The 27,390-nt window shown below is 37.8% G+C and overlaps 1 protein-coding gene across 2 annotated transcripts in view; it reads right to left on the bottom strand.

Annotated features, from left to right (window-relative positions):
- The window catches only part of LOC114475961 (seizure protein 6-like), a 123,869-nt gene extending 97,873 nt beyond the window's left edge, over positions 1–25,996 (bottom strand). Inside the window, exon 1 of one of the 2 annotated variants that reach the window (XM_028467186.1) lies at positions 25,524–25,996. In XM_028467186.1, the coding sequence (XP_028322987.1) occupies positions 25,524–25,617 (94 nt within the window). In that variant the 5' untranslated portion in view covers positions 25,618–25,996. The remainder of the gene's footprint in view (positions 1–25,523) is intronic. The other variant, XM_028467187.1, reaches the window with a different exon arrangement.
- Between the last annotated feature and the right edge of the window lie 1,394 nt (positions 25,997–27,390).

Below are 27,390 nucleotides of genomic sequence, written 5' to 3'. Positions count from 1 at the left end.
TTATGCTTTGTTTTTACTTTTTTATATTCCTATTCAGCTGAAAAGGTCAGTCATTTTGCAACCATTGGTATATTTTCAACTGCAATTTATTTTGTCGTCTTTCATTTCCAAAAAATATGATATGGTTATCACGAACCTATTATATTAAAATCTGACATTTGGTACCACATTGTCAGAGTACGTAATCTTAGTTCTACATGTGAATTGAAGTTGTGCATCACTTTGAATGAGGAAGTAGTTGGCGGTTAGTATGTGATGAAGAGGATTTCTATGGCAGAGTTCTTCAAGGTCACATATCTTTGTCTCCCGCTATTTGAATAAAAAGCCTTGCCCGGCGCAGGTCCCGTCGGCCCCCTGTTGGTTCAGGTAGAGCTAATCAGGGACCATAGTGCTGGTCGACACAGTTGGCTCTGAATTAAACATGGAACAAACTAAAAAAAAAATTTAATCAAGAAAGGGCATCTGCAGTGGTCTGTCTGCGGATACCAACACTGCAGCTACTTACCACATGTGTCCTCATACTAATGACCTAAAAGGAGGCAAGGGCAACTTCTTTTCATAATCAAAGTGTTTTTATTCATGACATGTCTATTAATCAGTTTGGAATTGTCAGCACCATGCGCCCAAGAGAATTTAAATTGGCTGAAGAGGATTTGCCCTTTCTCTGTTGAGCCAATAATTTCTTGGCAAGTCTTAATAATCAGGGAGGGACAAAGAGCGGGAAGAAGGAGACAAGGAGGTAGAAACGGTGCGTGCACAAGTGTGTTTCACTTGTTCTTGCTTCCCCACGTTTTTGTGCCAGTGGCTCCTGGAGCCTATAAATCACCGGGGGCCCGCAAAATTGAAACTGTCAGAAATGTTTTTCTTTGTTACAGTCTATCTAAGATGTGTGTATTTGTCATTATGAAAACATATTTCCCTCTATGTTCCGTGCTCATTTTGCCACAATATCGAAAAACAAGCTATGTACCTTTACAATACATCAGAAAATGGTTTGCTAAACACAAAAAGATCCTTTAGCATAAGGCTGTGCAGGATTTGATAGTTTAGGTCGTAAAGAGACAGTTGATCATGAATAAATATCCAAGAAGGCTTCCTACAGGGAATAAGGGGAAACATATTAATACAATTCCCCCTAATAAATGTAAATTACATAAATATGGATAAACAAATAGGATTTATGGGGACACAAAACCAAAGACTTGAGAGAAAACTAATTATGATCCTTATTGCTTTATAGGATTATGTGTTATCCTTTTAGAACCCCCCCCCCCCCATCAGTGACTCCCATGTATTATTCAACCGTAACAATTGCCATGACTTAGATAATTAAATGTCTTCTCTCATGGCTTAATCTCTATCATCGGTGTCTAACCTCCACATGAAAAGAAGCTACTTATGTAGGCTGTCATAAGAAAAGTACCTTAACGTATGCGTCAGTACAAGATGGTATTTATCTGCCCACTTTTCACCTAAGGAATCAATGACGGTATCCAATTCGTAAGCACAGTAATGGAACCTCATAAACAAGCTGTTCCTGGTACAGTTAACAAACAAGCGTGCAGTATTGACACTTGTCAAGATGTAATCAGCTGCGGTGTTTTAGTCATGGTGGAAAATGAAACAGGAGGCAAATTGTTTGCTAATGTTATTTCACACTCCCATTGTGAAATCAGCCAGGCACACAGAGCACGAGTTCCTTTTACATGCGCAATGGCCTTTCTCCCTGCATAACGCCAAATTATCTTTCCCTAGGCTTAATTATTCATTAGGCAAACATAATTAATTTAGAAGAAGAAGCCTCTCTCGCAGGAAGTGTTTAAATAAAGGCCAGAAGGACAGCTTTCTGCTTAATGATTAACTCAACTCCAAGCACCACGGAGAACCTGGGAGCCTCTTGAAGCTGCATCGAGTTAAACCACGAATGAACTCTATGAATTAATATATAATTACATCAAAATTTGAGAAAATATTGAAGTTTGGTCAGTTGATGTAGTCAAAAATGCACTTAAATTGGCTCTGTTACATTTTGCAGGGTGCATACTCTAAACACATCTAGCGCTAAAATCATTGCCTCAACTTTGATAGTTAATATCGATAGCTCCAGCTATTTCAACTCAGATTTAACTGAAGCAGGTCTTCAAGATAGGCCTATCATGCTGTGAGGATGTGAAACCCAGATAAAGGGATTTTATTCCATGGCCATTCTTATCCAATACATCTCCTACCCTACACATTAACCAGAAAAAGAGTCTAATTACACCCACTGGGTAGACCGGCACACTCACACCCTCTGTACTCCTCCTTTATCTTCACTTCCCTCTCTTGAAGATGCATCCGTTAGAGGAGGGGTGGATTGACTGAGTGAAGGAACACACTTTGATGTATCTTCAGCGTGATTCTGAGCTTTCAGATCAAGGGGCTGTTTGTCTCAGGCAGTGTGAAGATTTGGTGAGTTTGAAGACAAAGAGCAAGGATAGGGAAGTGCCTTTCCACATCTATTCATGCAATGGCAGCAACGTGAGCTATACTCAGATTTACTTTAGCTTTGAGGTGTAAGAAACCCTTTAAAATTAAAAAAAAAATGTTTTCCCAAGGGTCGATTAATGAGTCCACGAAAGGAGTGAAAATGACACCATGACCCACACAACACGCCGAGGCTGTGATATGGACCAAAACTCATCAAATCTCAATAGTTTTTCTCAAAACATTACTATACAATATAAATCTCAATATTTTAACTCAATAAAGTCTAATGAGAAAGATAATTCATTATGGGCCACTTTTGGCTTTTTCTCCTATAAGAGACAGCACGTATGAGTAAGTTGTGTAGTGGGTTAGGACACACTCATATAGCAATCCATATAACTGTGCTTTTCATGTTCTGAGAAGTAACGAAAGCAGCGACTCCTGTATTTTAACACAAAATAAGCTATACAATATATATATATATATCAGAAATTTGGAAAACTGTAAAGAAGGACACTGTTTAACTGTACTCTATGAATAATATTAAATACGAGTTTTGATTTATACAATCACACAGTACAAATCACATAAAAAAAGATACACCTCGATATAGGTGATATTGTCATTTTGTATATTGCCAAAATAGAAAACTCAATATATCTTAAATCGCGATATATTGCCCAGCCCTAGCATACAACATACTATGCACGACAAACTACTTATACACTGTCTATTATATACTATATGTATGATTAAGAGGATTAGGATGATGACCGTTCCCACTGTAAGATATAAACTATAAGGTATAATTAAAATGTATTATTATTATTAGAATTGTAAGAGCTGCCCATTGAAAACAGTGTGGTTTTTTCATAAGAAATACAAACTTACTTTTTCTTAAGAAAACAAATGTGAAGGCCAATTTATTCATTACTTATCACACACTTGCCAAGAGGTACCAAGAAAAGCTTTTTTGATGTCTCTTAATAAAACATTATGAAAAAAGATTGAACCTCTTTTTAATGAATTTAGTTTTTTTCTGCAAACTTTAGAATACAAGTGTGAGAGGTGTTTCTGATAATGTTTGTAAATTAGACTTTTTTTGTTCTATTCAGAGGACAACTGAAAAACAAAAACCTGAATTTAATTGTTGCAAGTTGCCTTTCGTCTTGGGAAAGGCAACTTTCGTCTTGTTACGAGCTTCTTTTCATCTAACCCTATTATTATAGCAATGATATCGACTTCTCAAACACCAGTGTCACCATCTAATCTTGGTAAAGCCACCACTTTTCCCACAAGTGGCCTGTAAAAGCTTCAGCGAAATAAACATTTGCAAACCTTTCAAATCTGTTTGAGAATGTGCCTTCAAAAACGTCTGCATATTTGTCTTCATAATCAGTTTGGACAGACTGGATTTGACTGTGGAATGAAACGCACACTGGCAAAACCCATTGGCTTAGGGGTGACAAATCCAGCTGGCTTTCTCTTATCTCTGCTTTCATTTACAGCTGTGTTGGGTAAATAGGGACATGTCTGTTAACTTGGTTAGAATTTCAAAATGGTTGAAGGAAAAGGGCTGCTGGAGGAAGACTAGGGAAATCTACAAAAAATTGTAAAGGTGCAGTCTGCAACTCATAAAAGTGACTTTTTGTCATATTTGCTAAAACTGTCACTATAAGGACAGCTTTACATCAAACTAGTAGTTTGTGTGAAAAAAACAGACTCATTGAGCCCCCCCTGCTGCTCCTGCAGCCTTTGGTAGATTGCCAGAATGCACCGCGACCGAGCAAAAAGAACCAATCAGAGCCAGGATTGCATTTGATGGACTGTGACAGCTGTTTCTCACAAGCCTCGCCCCTTTCCCGGGGCTGTAGCGCTGTCTTTTTTACAGTGTATGGTCTGGAGGAGGTAAAGGATTGAAAGGTAATTACTGCTGCTTGATTAGCATTATGTGTGATTTGTAATTATTACACTACAACTCTGTAGTGCATGTGTTGTTCATGTGCACGCAGCAGCCTCCGTTTGGCTGCTGTAATTGACACTGTGTTGTTGCTGCTGCTGAGGTGTGTGCACATAGAGAGAGAAGCGCTGCAGTAATATGTTTTTAACAGAGCATGTTATATTACTGTGGTGTTGCTGTTGGGCTAATGTTAGCTTGTTAGCTACTCTGAGGGAGGAACTTTGGAAAGTTTGGAGGCAGGGCAAGAGAGCAGCGGGGAGGAAGGGGGAGAGAGGGTCCTGAGAGTTGCGGACTGCACCTTTAACAAATATGCAATTAAATGAAAAGTTGGATATTAAATGGTTCTAAATCACAGAAAACAATCGAATGTATTTCCTTGAAATTTTGGATGGTAAAACTGCATTTTGCCATTCTCCTGGGTAAAGTTTGCATGTTCTCCTATAGCTGTAAAGAATATTGTGTATATGGCTTTGCATGTAGGAAGCCTGAGAAAGTTTGATTTCTGGAGAAGTACACTTGCATAACTGGCTACCTTTCATGCTCAGAAACAAGTAAATCTGAGCTTGACAATCTGCTTGAAATACTAATTCAGCCTCATCAATATGAACACTGGTTGAGTGACAAGTCTGCTGTCAAAACAAGCTGTTGGTGCACAGGCTATAGGAGAAGTCAGACTGAAAAATACTGAGTATATCTATAGTTAATAATAAAACTATTAAAGGCTTTGGTTTCAAGTACTCTGGGGCCGACTTTGGTGACGTCAACAACCATCTATGACTACCGCTGTAGATGGGCGTTATAAATTCTGTGCCTGACGTAATGATGACTCAGAGCCATCATTTTGCAGAGTCGATGAATGAGGAAACTATTCGCAGAAGTTTTAATACAATGAATTGCTACACAGTATGGAGGCATCTTTGAGAGTAGTTTGTGATAATAACTATGATGTGTTAAACTGCGAAGGCATTGTGGGTGTGAGCTTTAAGCACTGCGGAGAAAGGTCATCTTGGTTGCATCACAACTCATATATGGTCATTCTCCAAAAAACCAGACTGACATCACATGAAAAAGGAATAATAAAATCCAAAATTTAAGATTAAGATGAACATAATGTAAAATATTTTGTGGACACACCATTTAGATACTAGTATCGGAGGGGCCCTGATACAGCACTATGTGGCCATACCAGCTTGTCATTGCCCGATCTTGTTAGATCTCGGAAGCTAAGCAGGTCTGGGCCTGGTTAATAGTTGGATAGAAGACCACTGAGAATCCCAGGTGCCACAGTGGGAAACAGTTGCTCCAGTGGCATCTGTCATTGTGTCCTTGGGCAAGACACTTAACCCACATTGCCTAGTATGAATGTAGTGTTGTGAATGAGTGTTGGTCGGAAGGGACAATGTCGCACAATGGCAGCCTTGCTTCCGTCAGTCTGCCCAAAGGCAGCTGTGGCTACAATAGTAGCTTACCACCACTAAGTGTGGAGTGAAAGAATAATGCCTCAATTCTGTAAAGCGACTTTGAGTGTCCAAAAAAGTTCTATATAAAATTGATGCATTATTAAAAGGCTAATATCGGCATCAGTAAGTACTAACTATGAACACGCCGATGCCATTTACAGCATCAAACTCTTCTCCAAACACAGCGCATTGTGTTTTTCCCTCTGCTGCCCTGACTCCTGATCACAGAAACACGTATGGTTACGTGTTCAGTGCATTGGCCACGGAGCTGTCGCTCTCAACCAATCACAGGGCCGCCATTTTCATGTTGCCGAAAAACAAACTAATGTCCCTACACACGAGAAAATTTTTTCGCAATTTCGAGGACTAGATTTTCAGCGAAAAATTTTTAAACACCGCTGTATCTGCATCAGCCGATACTAAGCAATTGGGTATTGGTATCGGCATCGGAAGAAAAAAAGGGTATTGGAACAACACTAATTCCTGCATTTAGCACCAAGATTAAAGAAAAATGCCATATACATTTGTATTAACATTGCACCCAAAGAGCAAGTGAGTTGTTCACCGAATCACAATAACAAAAAAGTAGGAATTTTGAGCAAATAATGTTTGTACGTGCAGCATATATTTCTTTTTGTGTTATAACTTGTGACAATGTGTTAATATTGTTTAAAGGATTGATTCTATCAATCGTTAGAGGGTGATTTGCTCCTTTCTTACTGCAGGGTGAGCCCAAACACTTTGATGATGAATTTGACGCGCCACTGAGCTGGAGAAGCCGCACCTCCAGGAAGTGGGTGTGTCTATTAAACAGACACACCCACGAAGGTGAGCATTTCAGCATCCTTCGTTCAGTGCTATGTTTGTATTTTCTACAGTCTATGTATGTACCGGTGAACGCCCCGCCCCCACGATCTGTCTCGTGCTTATAAAGCAGCATGAGCTCAGCAATGGAGTAGGTGGGAGGAGGGCGGGCCGTCCTCTCGCCCTACGTCACCGTGCGGGGAGGAGGAAGTCAGTGTCCCGTCTATAGACACGCCCACTCATGAATATGCATAAGTAGGATGCTAATCAGCCTTTTTGTGTAGAGTTGCTCAGAAAGTGACTTTTCAGAGGCTAAAACTCTGGAAAACAGGCGAGTTTTGGAAAATAATCCTCATACTATGTTTTTGGGGTTCTTAGAACAAATAGAGATGGGTGAAAAATAGCATGATATGGGACCTTTAACTAATGTAACCACATGGGTCCCCAAACCAATGATTGAGCCTACTTTATATCGTCTAAAAGCTAGAAAGTCAATGTGTGTAAATGTCCATTTATGTGGGTTAATCCTATTATAGCCGACACCCTGCTTGCACCCTACGCACAAAGATGGGATAATAGCAAGTATAGAAAAGTATAGATGAATAGAATAACCTGTGAAATTCCTCTAGATGTAGTATTTTATTAAAGATTGTTTATACTACATGACATCTTATCTACAGCTACAGTTCTAGTTTAAACAAAGTGAATCACCACCAAATAAATCACGTAGCTAGAATTCAAACATGCAACAGAGCTTTCCTTATCAATGCTTTGTATTTTTCCCATCCTAATAAATCATTACATATACCATAGCCTGAAGAGCACTTGTGCAATTGTGTTACTGGGAGATGTCGTGTCCCTCATGGCTCTACTTTAACGTTTTATCACAACCTGATATGTGAATCTGCATGCAGAGTCGGAGCTGGTGAAGCGGGGTCGCAGAGTGGTCTCCCACAGCCTCTCAGAAACAGCTTTGTCAAACTCAGTTAGCTCCCTCCGAAGGGGAAACACCTCTTTCCACAGTAATACTCCAACCATTCACATCGTGCCCCTGCCTCTGCCACCCCATCAATCCACACCGCAACAAAGGTAAACATCCTCGCTCCTTCTTCTACACCGAGGTTTGAGCTGCTTTGTTGACACAGTGTACCACGTGCACGCGGTCCGCACAGAAGGCGAGCGGCTGCAGGACAGACTGAGCTTCATTTACAGAAGGTAATTGCACTGGTGCCAAGTGGTGCACATTTGTGATGAGATTTAGCTTTTTCATCTTTGCTAAACCTTCAAGACATTCAAGATTTGTTTACTCGCCAAATGAAACTGCTATGACAGCGACATAAAATAGGTTAAGCTCAATACAAGCATGTCACCTTCAAACTAGAATGGCTGCTGACATTGATGGGTTATTTACCAGCCGCCCTGCCTATGGAGCACAGCCAGGCTTGAAATGACATGACATTTCTGTGGATTGGGATCAATTAATACAGTCCAAACACAAATACATTAAAATAGTCACAGGTCTGTGGTTAGATTTTTGTTGTGCACCCTGGGTGAATACTCCAGTGTGTCTACTTTGCAATAAAAATGGAAGATTTGCAGAATAAGTTTTTTACTCAAGATCTTTGCTCCTTTTCCCTGAGTTTTCACACTGCTTCTCAAACTGTTTACAACCTACAACCTCTCTCAATCTCAAGATATATGCCATAAAAAATAAAAAACAAAACAAAATAGACGACGGATCACAGAGCAAAGATCATTGCAGGAATGGAGCTCGTCTCACAGTAAAATTGCCGACTGTTATTGCTATAAAATGCGGGTGCTCTTTATTCTTACTCTGAATTCAAAATGTGGTGAAAAAAAAATCTTTAAAAACCACCAATGGAAAAAAATAAAAATGGAAAAAAATAAAAAGAAACTAAACTCTGTCACCGGGGGTGCAGGAATAATAAGAGAGACAGAATGCACAAGAGAGTCTAACCCAGTCATTATTTCAACAGCTGTCCTCACACATGGTAAATTCAGCTGCGCTCCTTTTGTCCTGATGAAAAATACAGGATGCAGCGAAAGATTTTATGCAAACTACCACAACAGAAATGGTGAATATTCTGGATGAATGAGACTGGTTGGAAGCATGGACGACGCTCACTGAAAAATGCACCTATAGATGATCGTTTGGAGAATATTTTCTTTCGATTTCTCTGAGACTGCTTTCTGATAAACATCTAGGGTTTTTTTTTTTCTTTTTTTTTCTGTTTTCCCCACAGCACAGGCTTCAGTGAATTGTGTGTTCAGCATGCTTTTCATGTTGTTAGTGGAAAAAAAAAAGACTCAGCAGCAGCTAGAGTAAGGTTTAGTTATTCCACAGTTGATCATACTAATGACATTTAGGCCTTTGAGATGAGAATACTTCTCCTTTTACTAAATTATATTTTCCTACTTTGACACCCATCAAATCCATCCACCTAAAGTCATAAAAATCTTGTAATTTACAAGTTACTCTGATTTGTCATTTTCTTGTTTATTTACAAATAAAGGACATTTACCTTTCCCATAAATGCTGTTAGTGTACAAAATAACTACACATGAAGTACATCATGATGATAAACAACATTGTTTGGCTCTGATGAAGGCTGAGAAAAACCTATTTTCATAAAGAAACACATTTTCTAGGAGTCCATTAAGGCAAAAACACTCAATTCATAATAAAAGCAAAGCACTGCAGAGGTGGGAAAAAATAAATAAAAGGAAGTGTAAAAAGTGTTAACATTTTTTTTTTTGTAAAATCCGTAAATACAGTTATGCAGAGTTGGAGGAAATCCATAAAAAACAAACAGCAGAGCTGAGCTGTCAAATCTACTGTAAGCTAATAAAGCGTATACCGCAGGGCTTTGGTTGAGAAAGACAAGGAGAGCAAGGTTGTGTTCTGTATACAGAGACGTGACCTGAATAAAAATCAAACCATATCCTAACAAACGTAATGTACTTCATTTGAAAGATATACCTTCAGCTATTGATAATTGTCTTTTACAGGGGAGTGGAATAAAAGGACACAGAGTGATCCGGTAAGGTAATGATGTTGCGATGCGTAATGAGGGACTTCTGGAATAATCCAGTGATTGTTGCAGGTAATGCTTCTAGAAGATGCTTATGTTCTCGGCCACTGTTAACATTTACCTCGGGTTTGTTGGTAGGTTAATGTTAACGTCAAAACTGTCTTGTCAGCCTTGTGTTTCTACCACTTACTGTTCTGTCAGCGTGTGCGTAGAGCTTGTGATTTTCTATGATTGTGGAAAACAAATCACGTTATTGATTCTGTGATAAAGGAAATAACAAAAATCTCACAGACCAAACATGTCCAATTCCACCAATAAGTAGAATTCAAAATATCTCGCCACATGTTACGGTTCAACTGTGATTAAAAAACACACTTCAGGTGAAAATCTGCATTCATTTTTAATGTGTTAGGTTTAACAAATGGTTCAGATTAGGGGTGTGTATTGCCTGGCATCTGGCGATAAGATTCATATTCCGATACACGGGTCATGATACGATACAATACGACATATCCCGATATTAAACTATAAGGTGATTATTGCATATTTTTTTTATATATATATGACTTAAGACACAATTAATCTGTAAATGTCTACACCTTCATAAGAACATTATGTATGAAATATATTTTATTGGCATATTTTACACTCAAAACATTGGCTTTAACATGCCATGTGTCAACAACTTAAAATAAAAAAAATAACAGTCTGCCTGTGGCTTTTAAACCAACTTTGACTTTAGTGCAACTTAACTGAGATATATGCCTAGAACAACAAATAAATGCAGAAAGTTAGTACTTTCTTTTTAGATTTTATTTAAAAAACACAAGCTGGTCAACATACCCAGGTTTCAACACTTCTTTGTGCAGTTACAATGTGTCCTGCAGTGGAAAAGACTTTCCTGGTTAAATAAAGGCGGGAAAAAATCGATATGCATGCATTTAGAATTGATTCGAGAATCGCGCGATGTAATATTGCGATATATTGCTGAATCAATTTTTTTCAACACCCCTAGTTCAGATTATCATGACTGCATTCAAATCTGAAAAGGCAGCTAAAAAGACAGGGTTAGCTGTTGGTGTATTCATTGAACTGGTGGTCAAGCATCTCCGATCACACGGCTGCGTGGAGTTTCATGCAAAACGTAAGGCTGATTTGACGATTGGTGGTAATTAATGATTTCACAAATAAAGTTTTGGGATCATATCACACATTTCCACACTTCTTTTCCCAATAAACGGGAAGCTGAGGGTCTAGCATTGTGACTAATGCTGATTTAGCATTCAGTGCAAACATGGCAGTTTGGAACCATCTTATTAATATCCAAGTAAAATTTGAAAGGTCAATCAATCAACGATGAATCAAAATCAAATTGTGATTAATCTTATTAGTCGGAATTGAATTGATTCAGTACATTGGCCATGATAGTACCCAGCTCTACTCTTCCCACACAGGTATATGCGCACGCACGTGCACGCACGCACACGCGCACGCACACAGCGCCAGGAATTAGGGATGTCCTGATATAACTTTTTCACTTCCGATACCGTTATTGCATCTTTGCGTATCGGTCGATACCGATATTGATACGATCCGATATCAGCACGAATCATACATACTTTTATTACTTATTTTGTAGTGTGGAATGCTAGAAAAGGCTTGATCAAGTGATGTTAGTCAAACAGAAAACATTATTCAGAAACAGTAGGTTACTTTGTTGGAGTGTGAACCACTTATAAATAGAAATGCTGGAGAGGAAAATTTTATCGGAGCACTTATGTCAGTGATTTTAGATGCAGTCTGATAAAATCCAATATTCGTTTTCAGGCTGATGACCGATATCTGATATCAATCAGATCGGGACACCTCTACCAGGAATGGTTGATTTAGGGACTAAAAATCAAGGACAAACCCAGAGAACACTGAAAATCCAGGTAGGCTAACAGAAATTATGAAAACACAGAAATAAGTGGAGAACTGGAAATGACTAAATGTATTGCTGTGGTGCAATAGCATCCATTCATTCCACAATGAGTGTGTTGGGCTTTTTCTGTAGATATTTCAAATATATACAGTAAATTCATTGAAAAACAGCAGTTCAAAGAAACAAGTATATTTATAAGAAGCAAGTCTTGGGACATTATTCAGTGCTGCCTCACAGCGAGGATTTCCTTTGCAATGTATTATAAAACTGCTCTGTTACACCTCATTATGTGCCCAGTGCAGTGAAGAGGCAAACGCTTGGTGCTCACTCCAGCTGGACCAAAGTTGGAGTCAATGACTTCTCTGTTGTGGTGCAACCTTTCTGAAACTGAACAATAATGTGTTTTGAATTATAATTGCTTGACTAGAGCAAACAGCTTGCCTCCCTTAAATAAGAGCTGCTTGCAGTTGTGAAATAAGCTCGATATTTCATCTTGTGCATTTTATTGCAATTTTTTTTTAGTAGTTTCATTTGTTTTTTTTTTGCTGCAACACATGTTCAACAAAGCTGAATTCCTCACCTGACAAACAGGGGTCACCTCACTGGGCTCCCTGTAATCTCCACATCCGTGCCTCATCACCCTCATCAACCTGAGTGACCTGTTGCCACAGCTGCACCTCCTCACTTTCTCCATTACTTCTTCCCTATTGCTCTCTCTACAGCTTCTCCTCCTGCTTAATTCTCATAAATGTCTGTGCTAACCTGTGACATTATGTGCTCATCTTGCTCTTAATGCGTACAGTGAACATTTCTGTGAGATCAAGTTTACTTCATTTGTCTTTGTGTGTTTGCAAGCAGCCGTTTTGATTTCTCGTGACAGCAAGTGATTTTACCCTCCGGGCTGAATCCCACATATGCTGACATCATTAATACTGAATCATGTATGTCGAGGAGTGTAACGCGATTTTAAAGTGGGTCAAATTGTACTTATGGGCATCCTCACGCGCAGTCTAATTTTAGGAGATCTAGTACAGGGCTGTTTATTTAAATGAATGTTACATGAGAAGGTTATAAATCTTGAAGTTTGCAGATAACAATGGGGTATAATCACAAAGCAGATACAATAATGCTCTGAATAAAAAAAAAAATGTTAATTTTGCTACATTTATTCCTTCAACATCCTCAGTTTTTTTAAATAAACTTAAACTATCTATGATGAAAAATGGTCATTTGTATAATTTCAACAACATCAAAAAACACTGACTTCTGTTATTATCATAGAGCCACATATTTTTCTACTGCTGTTTGTGTCTATTTGATGTCAGTAAATCACAAATTGAACTTCCTAAAACGGAAAAAGATATAGGACATGGAATATGCCGTCATGTACATGTTTTGGGAGAATATGACAGATTTCTAACATATCTTTTGTATTAAACATGCAGTTAAATGTGTAGCAAGTGAAATAAACACAGGGGCATGTCAAATGTTGTGCAAAATCAGGAACTACAAAAACTGTTGAGATTAACCTTGCAAGACCTGAGTAAACTGGTACATCGTGCACATCTGAAGCATATCAAAATTTACAAGATTTAACTTAATTCCTATTAAGAATTTAAAGTCGTTCAGTGTGTCAGTAATTATATCGGATCTGGAAAAGCCAATAATATGGAAATAAAGAAAAAAGATAAGCCCTGAAACAGAATTTGAGCAAAATTGGCAATAAAAAAACACAGTTTGGGCTTTGATAACCCACAATCAGGCTGTGCTTAATTTGACTAATAATTATTTGTTTAATCACCTGTTCAACACAGATGATGTGATGAAATTAATAGTTACACAAGGTTATACAGAATTTGTGAGTTACGATTGACGTGTACCTTTTTCCTCTTGCCATTTGTCTACTCCCTCTTCTGTCCCTTTGCATTTTCTATCTTACTACATTAACACTCCCCATCGTCCCTCTTATTGGTCCAGTCATGTGATCACTCCTTGTATCCCTTCTTTTCCTCATTTAATAATGGCTGAAATCATTTTTTTGTATTTTCGGTACTGAAAATAAATAACACTGTCATAAACTGAGACATGACTTCCCCCCCTTTTACCTCATGCCTCCTGTGGTTAAACCCTCTTTATTTGTAAACCTCAACAGATCGAAAGCGCTTCTGTTTGTCTGTTTGAAAGGTCTTGGCAAGTATTTACAATCAGGATCCTCTGCAGTCAGTATTCTATTAAAGTGTTTGTCTATAATACCGAGTTAATCCTGTAAAGTAGCCACGACATGGCCTCATGCAATGAATTATGGACATCCCCCAATCTTTTAAGCTGAAGGTTAAAGGAAATTAAAGTCTAACTGGTTTATACATACAACAGTGAGGTCATATTTGCACCAGAACTAAACTAAAAAGATAACTGTGTTGTATTTCAAATGCTATTAAGCAGCGTGAATATTAGATAAAGCACTCTACTCCTAAATGGAATATAAAAGTTAGTGTATCAATAGTGTTCAAGATAGAATTAATGAATACTGGACATGTTTAAAGCTTCAGTGCGAGATGTTTTTAACAAACCCAGCAAAAAAGATTCAGCTCCGATGTTTTAAATAGTCTCGCTTCCTAAATACAAATAGTCTCAGTAAAAACCCCAAAAACCCAAGAGCACTAAAGAGAGATATTAACTTCCTAATTAGCACAGTTGTCTTTCATGGATCAGCCATTTGAGTTTGGAAATCTCATTAACACGCAAGTAATTTAGTTACATGTGCTGAGGTTATGAGGGTGAAACACTTTTTAGTAGAAGATTGAACAAACATACATGAACTAGGATCCCCTTGCATTAGGACGAGTACAAAAAAATAAAGCTTGTTGAAATTTAAGAGACATGGTTGAATCAGTAGTGTCTAAAAGCAGAGAAAAGAAAATGTCCTACAAACTCCAGTTTTTATATACTTAACCGTATCAAATAGGTTTGTTTCAATAAGGTGTATGAATGTACACAATGTATAGCTCAAGATGATTTGAGACGGAAAGCTATATTAACAAACAAGAGGCTGCGTTACTTAGAAATACCAACCAAGTCCCTTAAGCCTCCTTCCAAAACCACACCCTCATTATACTGTAGGTACGCAGCAGCTTGTTGATAGGAAGCCATGGTGGGGTCTTTGATTTTTTTTTTTTTTTTTTTTCTGTTTGCAGAAAACGAGCGGGGAGAAAAAAAAAAATGGATGTTTTGGAACAATATCACGCAATCACGCATTTAAATTGGTTGAAAACAAACCAGTCATGCACCCACAGATTTTTGTGGTCTCTTAATTCCTGACCGTTGTTTTATATTGTAAATAGTATATGTGGTAGGGGTGTTGAAGAAAATCAATTCAGCGATATATCGCAAAATTACATCGCGCGATTCTCAGATCGATTTTAAATGCATCTATATTGATTGTTTTAATATTTCATTTATATTAAAAAATTATTTTATATATATATATATATATATACACACACACATACATATACAAATATATATATATTTTATTTTTACCTTAACTTAACCAGGAAAGTCTTTTCCACTGCAGGAGACATTGTAACTGCACAAAGAACTGCGCTGAAACCTGGGTATGTTTTTTTTTTTTCAATAAATTCTAAAAAGAAAGTACTAACTTCTGCATTTATTTGTTGTTCAAGGCATATATCTTAGTTAAGTTGCACTAAAGTCAACATTGGTTTAAAAGCCACAGGCAGATTTTAAGTTGTTGACACATGACATGTTAAAGCCAATGTTTTGAGTGTAAAATATGCCAATAAAATGTATTTCATACATAATGTTCTCATGAAGGTGTACACATTTACAGATTAGTTGTTTCTTAAGTCATATAATAAAAAAAAAAAATAAATATTGCCTTAAGTGTTAATATCGGGAAATATTGTATCGTGACCTATGTATCGGGATACAAATCATATCGCCAGGTGCCAGGCAATACACACCCCTAATATGTGGTGGTGTTTTTGTTGTAATATAATCCAATATGGCTGATTATTAGCATTGGTCGCATTTTGGTCTGGCCCTTGAATGTATGAGATATCTTGTAAACCTGAAGATGTAATTATGTAAATCTGATTTCAATATTGTGATGTGTAGAGACGGGATGGGTGAATTTCACAGGCATCGTTTTGTAAATGTGATCTTGTTGGTGGGTTGTTGTGGGTGGGTGCAGGGTGGGTGAACTGTGTTATAATTTGTTTTTCTTTTGTAATTGGTTGTTCTGTATTTTGACTGCATTTGTATTTTAACTGTGGGTCCCTGGACATACAGTAAGCGCTTGCTCTTCTTGGGACTCCCCTTTTTACAAAACGGACTTCACCATAAACAAATTTAACTGAATGATATAAATTGTCGTGTTTTGTAAATAAATAAAAACATACATAAAGTTGTCAGTCAGGTTTAATGTTTGTCTCATTGTTCCATGTTGCTTAACTGTATGTTAAATGCTATTTTTCAACTGTATATCACACTTACCTGCCTTAGGACAATGGATTCATTTTAGCTATTGTGCTAACTCTGGCATAATTATGTTGATGCTGTTTGCTGACACATTGATTAATATGTAATTCAAATAAATTACAGGTGATTGAATGTCTAGAAAGCGTGACAAATTGACTAATATCTTTTTAAGTCTTTTTAATGTGTTCTGATGAACGAGTGGTTCAGATTATTATGACTACATTCAAATCTGAAAACGCACTGGTACAAAGACAGGTTTAGCTGACGTATTAGTTCAACTGGTGATCATTATACCTGGTGACTTGTCATGGCAGAAACATCTCAGATCACATGGTCGCGCGGAGTTTTGTGTCAAACGTGACAGTGATTCGCCAGCTGGTGGCAATTAAAGATGCCATAAAATTGTTTTTGGGATCATATCACACATTTCCATGGTATTTTTCCCAGCTGAGGGTCGAGCAGTGTGGCTAATGCCACTCTTGCGCGATTGGAGTGTAACCATCCCGATTTTGTATATCATCTAAACCAGGGGTGCCCAAATTCTTTTCATTGAAGCGCCAAAAATTAATCGAAGTGGACGGCCGCGGGCCAAAATAAAACATTCAGGTTCCAGTGCATGAAATTCAATATGACAATAAAATAAACACTCACTGTACTTTTGAAATTGAAGATGTTGTTTCATGACATAAAATTATTTAACATCTAAATGTCTTCAACGACATTTAGTGTGATACATACATAACATAACCCACCTATACAATCAAAACACTACATTTTCGCTGCCTTGAAAAATCCCTAAAAACTCAAGAAAAATAATGTAATTGGATCTCGGCTTTTACAGAAATCTCCATCTAATTATGGAAAAATGATGAAATGTTTATGTAAAATTTTAATGTGATTTAATGTAAACCCTGAAACAGAATTTGGGAAATTTTTAAACACAAAGTTAGAGGCTCTACTAAGATGACTGATAGTAATGGTATTCAGTCTCATTGACTCTAATCAATTAAAATAACTGGTGAGAATTATTAAAGCAATTATCCAGAGGATGAAAAAAGAGAGAGGAAATTCAAAAGCGAACGTCTTGATGTCAAGGTTGCATCGGGTCACATTGATATACAGTAGTCTATGGGTCATCGATATTCTTTTGGAGATGGACATCTCTGAGGTAAGAGCCAAGTGCTCCATGATGCTATGATGCTATCATACCTGTTTGCTGTTGTGACGCGCAGCCTTGTTTCCGTGCACAGTTTACGCACTTGATTGACAGTCTCTGCTACAGGAAGTCAAGGCCTATTTGCTGGGCGATTGCGGCGCAATTTGTAATTTGTATAGGGGTCTCTACGAAGAAGGTGGGACTTATATACATTGACGTTTATGGGTGACCAGTGATACCTGTTTGCTGTTGTTTCCATGCGCATTCCCTTTGATTGACAGAGTCCACTCCAGGAAGTCAAAGCCTATTGGCTGGGCAAATTCATTGCTCGTTTCCATTTATAGGGGTTTTATAGGGATCTATAGGACAAAGGCAAGTCTTATATACATTGATGTATATGAATGACCACCGGCAGTAGACCATAGTAAAAGACTAGTTAGTAGAGCTGGGCGATTTTGCCTAAAAAAAATTTTTTTTAAAGAAAAATTCAAGTTTTAATTCAATTTTCTATTTATTTTTTTTAATACATTTGAAAATGACTGCAGACATCAGATATATTGTCAAAAGTGCAACTTTATTGCTGTGATTGTCCTCAAGAGTTAAAATGCATAGAACAATCCCAAAATAAAAAGTAAACAAGGCTCTGTCATTCAACAATTTCAAGCTTTAACCCAGGTTTAAGCAAAAGTGCAACAGCAACTTCACAGTATCTTACATTTTCTGATTAAGAAATCAGATAACTACATATTTTATAACATTACAATTAAAAAAATAATGAACTCTTCCCTTAGCATCTCAGCATACTGCAAATAAAATATTAAACATCCCTGTGGCACACATATAGCCTAACCAAAGGGTAAACAAATGTAAACAACGAGGGGGCTGGCTCACATTGGAACGCGAAAAAGTCCGAAAAAACTGTGGTGAGAAAAAAAAATTTAAAAATTAAATATTTTTTCTTTTTTTTTTAACTCGAATTTGCAAAATAAAAATCGTTTTTATCTACAAATTCGATTAAATTGATTTTTTTTTTTTGTCCAGCCCTACTAGTTAGGTTATTTTTTCAAATTTCAAAAAAATGATCCATAAACAGATTTCTCAGAAACTCTGGATATCAGCTTTAAGGTACATGGTTTTCATGCATTTCAGATGTGTTTTTCTTTTTAGAGCCAGCTGAAAATGAACAGGATATGTTTTGTAAGAAATTGCTGAATGAGTATTAAAAAACATATTTTAAAAATAGACCAAAATAACACAAATTTTAAAGAAGAAAATAATCAAACTACATTTTAAAAGAACAATGTGTTATTTGATGGTTCCTTCTTATTTTCCACACAGCATGTCAGAAATGCACAGGGCAGCTTTTACCATTAAAAGCTATAGCCGAGCAATCAATGACGAGATCTAACAGAGCTGCAGCTGTTCCCTGCTAAGTAATCCATTCTTAAGGGCAACTATTCTTTTTAAAGGCTCCTCGCTTCTCTGACAGATGAGAATTGCAACAATGAGCTGGCTTTCCATCACCCGGGGAGAAGCAAAGGCAGACGACCATCCTATAACTGACAGACAATTGCCTGACCACCCGGCAGTAGCTTGGACTGATAATGTTTGATATTTGGGAGATGGCGGTCAATGTGAGAACCTCTAAATTATACACAAGGTCTTTTGGGACATTACTTCAATACGTCTCACTGGAGAGGACAGGACATGTGGTCACATTGCAAACTTCTGTTATGTGACAGGAGTTGAGGAAGGAATGGGAAATTACAGCAAGATGGCTTGATTTATGCCTTCGACTGAAACTGAAATATATTAATGGCAGTGTTCAGGAATTCAGAATTAAAGAACAAAATCTAAGTCCGATATTGTGGAAATTTCAACAGCCTTACTTAAACAACTTTCCCATTTGTCCTGCACACTTTGCCCATTTTCAATTACTTGTGAAGCTACAATCCCCTTCCTTGATCTAACCACAACATTGTTATCTTTCCCCGCTACTTTTAATATGTTTACTCATTCTGATGAATTCAATTACATCTTTTGGGTGAAAATTACTGTGGAGGTGGCTTAGCCTGCCAGAGGTCAGCACTAACTGTGAATACTAAAACTACTCCCCCAAACACATTACACAGCCTATTACCTGCTGCTTTCCACACAGCACTCTCCGACCCTACATAAGGCCTTCCACTGCCACAGATTAAATGCTTTCTGGATGAAATCTGGCACGGAGAGGAGGGAAAGAGAGCAAGAGGTGTCCCAAGGCTTAATTGTTTTAGAGAGCCATCCCTACAGCACCCGCAAAATACGCCAGTCCTGATTAGGGAGGTGTGTGCGTGGCTATGCCGTGCGGTAAAGGTGTGGATTGGAGGCTTGGCCTAAGGGAGGATCACACGCTGGTGGCTTCCTTTTTTTCTTCCAGTGAACGACTTGTGGGATCAATAAGGCACCGGGCCAACGGCAAAACTGAGTATATTCACAATGTCGTACTTTGACAAATAGACTGACATCTTTTCATTTAGAGTTTTTTTCTTTTTACAGCGACATTTCTCGTTTGATGTAAACCAACACAATGACATGCCCACCTCTCAAACTATCAGCCATTTTAAAGGGTTGCAGACTGTTTGTATGCAGAGGACACGTTAGTAATTTCAGCGTAAGCTCATTACTTTACGTCTCAGAAGAGATGATTGTGTTGAGACAAAACACAACACTAACGGAGAAAGCTTGCACTTAATTACCTAAATGCAGCAACCAATTTCAAGTCTACCACAAGTGTCAAACAGATTAAACAAACAGCAGGGGAAACACTGTCAGGTAAAATATAGTGTCTGCCAGTGTTGAAATATATAACTTTTTTTTTCTGGGAATATATGGAAGAGTCTCAACCAAAGATCGACTTTATTCTGGTACTGTTATAAAACCAAAGCGCTCCATATTAGCCAGGACCCCCTCGAAAACAAGATGTTCCATCTCAAGGGGCATATCCTCCAACAAATAAATAAATAAATAAATTTAGGCTATAACCTGCATAACAGAATAAAATAAAACAACTGTGGATTTATAGATTTCATTTTAAGATTTAATCTTTAATTCAGCAAAAAATTGAGATATTCTGATGCTTTTAAAAAATGAAAATAAAAGTAAAGGGCATCATTTCTTCAGAAACAAACCTACACAGATCTCCTGTGAAATTGTCTTCCATATTTTTCATTATGTCAATAAATTTTAAATGAAAAGATTTTGTCTTAGCAGGTCAAGACATGAATTACAGCAGAGAATCCAAAGGTTGGTATGAGGGCGAGAGGACAGATTCATTTGGTGACCATAACACAATTGGACAAACATCTCCATAGTTCTTAAATTACCTGTAATGTCCCTCCTACCATTAGCAAAACATGTTTAATATTTTCCCTTAAATTACATTTAATACACCAAAAGATGTGCAAAAAAATATCTTAAGGATAGCTCACAGCTATCCAGCTCAAATATTTATTTTTTTTATATGTGTAGGTGTTTGGTATTAATATGATTTTTTTGTTTTTTTATCTTTGGCCTTACTCTCTGAAAGAAATATCGAAATACAGAATCAAATTTTAGACATGCAGGGCATTTCATTGTTTAAGTGAGCAAATCCTAGCTGCTCCAAGTCAAATAAAGGCAAAATGAAAAGAAATAAATCACTTTAACCAAGCAAACATCCGTTGACTTTGGCATTTTGAGCCCTCACACATCAAAAAAGCGTCTTGAATTTCAAATGTCCTCATGTCCTCATAATGTGTAAAGATTTGTGATGAAGCAATAGCTCAGGCTGTTTAGAAAAAGACAGACACCTTTGCATAGGGTTCAAGGCGTCATTACAAAAGCAATCTAACGAAAAAGTCTGATGAAATCTAGAAAGACCCTTCAGAAATAGTCTTTTTCCTCCCTTGACAAATAAAGCGCCGCACTTTTGAGGAAGAAAATATATGAGGCAATGAGTCAAATTAGGATGCATAGAACACTCTCACTGAGCGAGCGAGCGAGCTATTTGCACATGAAGAGTTGAAAATGAGTCGCATTCAGCCAAGCTGTGAGCTCCACCTAGGAGGCAGTGAAAGAGACCGAGAAAGGCACAGAGAGGAGCCGAGGCAGGCAGGCGCCAAGCCTTTAAGAGGGGCACTCTGCCATAATGACTCTCATTTACCATTGACAGGCCTTGGGAAAGTTAAACTAATTATGACAGCACACAGATGCTGAATAGCCCTTGATGAAGTTAATAACTGGCAATCCAACAAACAGGTGTTGAAGGATTTCTATTTCCTCCCATGGAATTATAGGATGTTCGGATTTTTCCAGCACAAAGCTGCTCATCACAGATATCTATCGCTAAAGGCAGAATAATGCAGTCTTATCCTCGTGATCCAGGCAAATTTCACCAACATTTGGGAGTGTGAACAACACCCTAATGACTGAAGCGAAACACCTCATTCACTAACCTGTGACATTAGTGAAACAAATAGAGAATTACAGCTGAGATTAAGAGATGCACAAATTGCTGTAGAGCAGTTGTATTATTATGCATATCTTTGAAATTGAATATAGTGCATCATTTGAAGGGTAATGAGCTTTAAAATGGCCATAAAATTAGCTGATTATGTGTAAACTAGAAGCCTAATTGTAATATTGTCAATCTACTACCGTCCTGTTCCAGAGAATGGGCTCCGATCAACCACATTAAAACAGAGGATGTGATGGAAATTATTGGCATAACTTCATTTTCTAGATTGCGATTAGTTTATAGCTACAACATAAATATAAGCAGCAGACTTACCAATTCAATTGATTTTTATCAAAGGCCAAGTTGTGATGGATAAGCAGCAGAATCAATGCATCACATTGTTCTTGTTTTGCAGTGACTTTCAGTGATTGAGAGAAATTGGTCGAGAGAAGAGAAAGCGGTCACATGGCGAGGACACCATAGGACACCCACGGTTTATTGATGAGCGTGCAAAGCAAAAGATGAGCCACGAAAAAGAGCAACAAAAAGGTGAGCAGTGAGAGAGATGTTAAAGCATTGTGCACTAGCCCTGGTGGAGCAGCTGACGGGTCAGGCTGACCCTCATCCACCTCTAAGTGAGCACTGGAACAAAAACTCTGGGAACAAAGGGAAAAGGTGACCTGTCCACATGAGTCATGCTAAGTTTATCCGCTTTTCCAACAATACGTCAATATCCAGGTGCATGTATATCAGTGTGAAAGGAAATTGCAGTTGAATGTGCAGTGAAAGGACGACGGTCATAAGGCAAAGGCAATTTGATGCAGCTTTGAAGCAATCAATCTTGGCATTCTCGAGTAATGTGTATGTACTTACCACTTACACAGCTCCTCTGTTCTTATTTTTATTATATATACATACATATGCATAAATTACTCTGCATGCATTGCACCTGCTTTGATTTAACTCTTTCAGTAGATTTGAAAAAATCTCACAAAAGTGTTAAGATGTTAAGAATCCTGATTGCAATTAGGTCTCACCAGTCAACTACGGGTCATTAAGCCAACATTTAGTTCCAAAGTACCTTAAATTATTGTGAAATGATGATTTTCTATGATTGCACTCAATGAAGTATGTATCATCTCAGCTTGTTACAGTAATGTGTAAATATCATTCATACTGTAATTATTAGACATTTAAGTCAGAATGGACATGAGTTCAATATGTTTTTTTATCTTTTATTTTTAGCACGATTGCATTTAAACACAAGCAGATGAACACACACGTGACACAGAGCAATTTGCTCATGTTGTTACTTCCGTGCATCCTGGGAAAAAAGGATGCAAATAAAATGGGACGCATCCTCCCACAGGCACAGAATAGATTTAAGGGGCAGAACAATCAATTTGTGTTTTTGAAGTTTAGGTTGTACATAAATAACAAAGAGGTCATGATCAGAATTTTAATAACCCTCATTCTGTCTTTGTATGAATTACCTTGACATTACTGTGCAGGGAAATTAAAGCAATACAATTAGTGGGCTATTAATTAGCAGAGTTCTATTATGTGTGGCCACTACACTAAATCCTATTTGAATGAATCCATTATTATGTCTAATTGTTATTTTTTAATTTGTATTCTTTTGGCTACTGAAAGCATTTTGTTAAGGTTTAAATGTATTTAATGAATAAAGTATTCATTGAAAAAGAATGCCATGAATAACTGACTGGCACACACTTATGTATAGGAAAAGTAGCACTTGTTTTTATTGGGAATACTCTTAATATATACTGTATAGATAGTTAAGGTAAATGAACAATGATGTTTGTAGCGTACGTCACATGCACAGCCTGGTTTTTACATGACAAAGAAGCAGAAGCAAATGAAATTGACAGCCAAGCCGAATACTTTTTTTCTGCTCATAAATTAAATTCATGAATTAGACTTCAAAGACTTCCCTTTTTCCACTTATATGATGCACTTGAAAAGAAAAAAAAATGAAACAAATCTTGAAATCTGTCAATCAAACTGATAACTGGCTCTTTGTAGCCCCCTGTTTGCCATACCTATTCCTGTTTTCCTCCAACTTGGATCAAATTCAACACCGTCACTAAGCAATCCTCAGGAATCCGCAAATAGGCTAAAGATGAAGCCGAAAATAAACCTCAAAAACTTCACGAAAAATACCAAACTGAGAATCCTCTGAGCAGACAAATGTGGGAACATTTGCTGGCAAAGCAAGAAACGAGAAATAACTAATGGAAGCTGTTAAATTATATTTTTTCTCAAAAACATAGTGCACTGTCTTTTCCTCTTTTCCCTGGAGTGTCAGGCAGTGTGAGTGTACAGGCCGGGTGTGTTCTTGGGATATGTGAGAAAAAAAAACACCCAAATTCACACCTCCTCTTCACACAACGGCACTGCTTCTCTGCCTCGCTTGTTGTTTACACAATTTGATTAACATTTAAACAGTGCAGAGAGGTCTTTAAAACACATAGCAGCATCACATTGGCTTCCATAAGGTCCAGAAATGATAAAACTCCAATACTGCTGCACTATTTCTCTGCTAGATATTCAATCTGCTCGCTGCTGTTTTCGTGGATGGAGTCAAATAGAGTTTCAGCCTGCTGAAGAATTGCTTCTTGGGCTAAAATATGGGAACCACAAAGTTCCATCAATATGAACTCATTTCCACAGTTATTACATTACCAAGTAATCACATTTCTGCCTCATGAATGTTTTCAACATTAACCTGGCAGTTTTAATAAGAAGCTCGGGCAAAATATTTAGATAGCGGTTCCACTAAAAGTCAATATTTTAACTAATATAAATTGTGATTATATGCTGCATTTGGAGCGACGCAAGAGTTGTGTGAACATTTTTCCTATTAACTGTTAGAAATGAGGTTAAAATGTGCAGAGTTTAATGAGTACATGCGTGTTTTAAACACGTCCCTCTTTTTTTTTTTGTAATTACTGGACTGTACTTGCACTTGCACTGCTTACTGTGAGGTGAATGTGGATCAGACAGTGTGGATCTAATGGTGAGGAGTGGACAGATGCAAACTGCAGGAATAATAAAGACGAGTCTACTGTGCATGAATCCTGTCTTCCCACAACCACTCAACTGTGTCAAACAGCTTGGTCAATAATCCTCAGCAATTCCACTGGATTAGAGTCTTATGACCAACCACCGTCTGTCACACAGAACTTCCTTCATGTTCAAACTATGGCACTTCCTGATTTAATGGAGAGGGATGTAAATCTAAACAAGAGAAATGTTGTTTTGTGTTTGCTTAGTTTATAAATGGCTTTTATGATCATCTGTGTGGAGTTTGAAAAACCTCAGATTGTCTGTGGAAAATGTTTTGTACCTGTTAAACACATTTAGGAAAAAGGTGAAGAACCATAACTTTTAATTGTCTACACTGTTTACGAGCCACTTTTTACTATTTAATGATATACCTACTGCTCGGAAGTAAAAGAAAAAAAGAAAAATGTGGTTTTAAATACTATGCAATGAGAAAAGCTTTTTGTTAAAGATTTGAAGTTGAATGTTGCACCTTTTAAACTTTCACCATAAATGATTAAATCATTTGCACTTGTAGATCATACACATGGTGTCAATGCAAAGAACTGAGCTTCCTTTGTGCAATGAGTGCACTTTGACTCAAAGACCAAAGTAATGCATCACATTTTTATTTCACACCCAAGTTCTTCTTACCTTGCCCGGGAATTTCACCCACGGCGGCAGAGAGAGCCAAGACCGTCAGGAAGGTGTGAAACTGGCAGTGTCGTCTCATGCCTCTCCTGCACATGTCCAACCAAAGTCGATCTGCGCGCACTCTCAAAAGCTCGTCCTCGTGTTGGAGAGAAAGAGAGAGACAGACAGAGGAAGAAAAAAAAGAAGAATACTTCCAGCGGAGAGAACAAAACAACAAGCGACAAATAAGCGCGCTGCTGGTTCGAGCCCCGTCCGTCAGGTTTGCAAGTGAATGCGTGCGCGATGCTCTCAGACCTATTCTTGTGTGTGAGTGTGTGTGGGGGGTGGAGGGGGTTCACCGTGTGAAGAAGACAGTGGAGAATAATCAAGTGAAAACGCTGGAGTGTTTTTAATTTGAAACGCGCAGCAAAGCGGATTCCTGGCTGTGTAGCTGTCGACACATGGAGAGAGAGAGAGAGAGAGAGAGAGAGAGAGCAGCCGAGGCGTCAGCACCACGGACAGCTCCTAGCGTCTGTACTGGGAACAGCCTCCTCAAAGTTAGTGAGCACTGACCTCACTTCATAGCAGTGGTGACAAACATGGGGCTGGCGGTCAAAACCAACTCCTCAAAATAATCAGTCTGGTCCCCGTGCTACTTAATGTCAATTATTTTTATTTTATTTACTTCTATTAAAGCTCCAAAATACAGTATAAACTGTGCTCCACAATGACAAACCATTGTGGATTTAAAATGTATTATCGCCTATTAATTAGAAAATAACCTACATATTTTTTTTTTCAGTAAATAATCAATGTTAAAATATATATTGGTCATGAATGTAATAATTTTATACCAACTTATCCATGCTGTATTTTTTCCCCCCTAACTATTGTTAAGCTCTTGTTCATGTGGATCGTGTTGGTTTCTTATTATGAACTCTATATTTTGTTAAGCACTTTGAGATCAGAATCAGTTTTATTGGCCAGGTACAGTGCAGAACAATACAAGGTAGTTTCAGCGAAAGTACACACATCAACACACCGGAGCAGCCATTAGCGGCGCCCTCACATTTAGGTGAACAGATTAAAAAAAATGGCCAGTTTGAAAAACTGGTTTTCCTAAACAGAGAAGGCAGTGTAAAACCAGGAAAAAAACCACCTCTGCAAACATAAATTTAAGCAGGACTTTGTTGTAATTTGCGCTATATAAATACATTGAGTTGAGTCGATATATCGATTTAGGATAGGATAATCTATATTTTGGGCGCACGGTGGCTTAGTGGAAAGCACGTTCGCCTCACACAACAAGAAGGTCATGGGTTCAAGCCCTGAAGTTGACACTAGGGTCCTTTCTGTGTGGAGTTTGCATGTTCTTCCCATGCTGCGTGGGTTTCCTCCAGCTTCCTCCCACCATCCAAAAACATGACTGTTAGGTTAACTGGAGTCTCTATTGCCTGTATAGAAGTGAGTGTAGGTGGTTGTCTGTCTGTGTGTTGCCCTGCGTTGGACTGGCGCCCTGTCCAGGGTGTACTCCCACCTAATGCCCACTGAGAGCTGGAGAATAATTAACTTTTAAATTGTTTTCATTAATACAGTGCAATCATACACACATTAAAATTTACGAAATACATTTATTTCATATTGATGTAGAAGAAAATGCAGAGCCATCTCATAGGACTCAGATTGGCAAAAAAAAATAAAAAATAAAAAAAAATAAAAAATGTAACAATGTCATAAGAAATGAAAATCATTTTTGATGATACCGTCATGCAGAACCAGATGGTCCATCTGCCTCTATCAAACACACATATGCTGGGAGTGCTGCTGTTATATGATTGTGGCTGAATCTTATATTAATTTGTTGGGAGCTTACGTTTGTGTATAACTT

The sequence above is a fragment of the Gouania willdenowi genome, chromosome 14 (assembly GCF_900634775.1).
Source record: "Gouania willdenowi chromosome 14, fGouWil2.1, whole genome shotgun sequence".
Lineage (NCBI taxonomy): Eukaryota > Metazoa > Chordata > Actinopteri > Blenniiformes > Gobiesocidae > Gouania > Gouania willdenowi.
The sequence above is the reverse complement of the archived record's forward strand: the minus strand, read 5'-3'. Positions and strand labels throughout refer to the sequence as shown.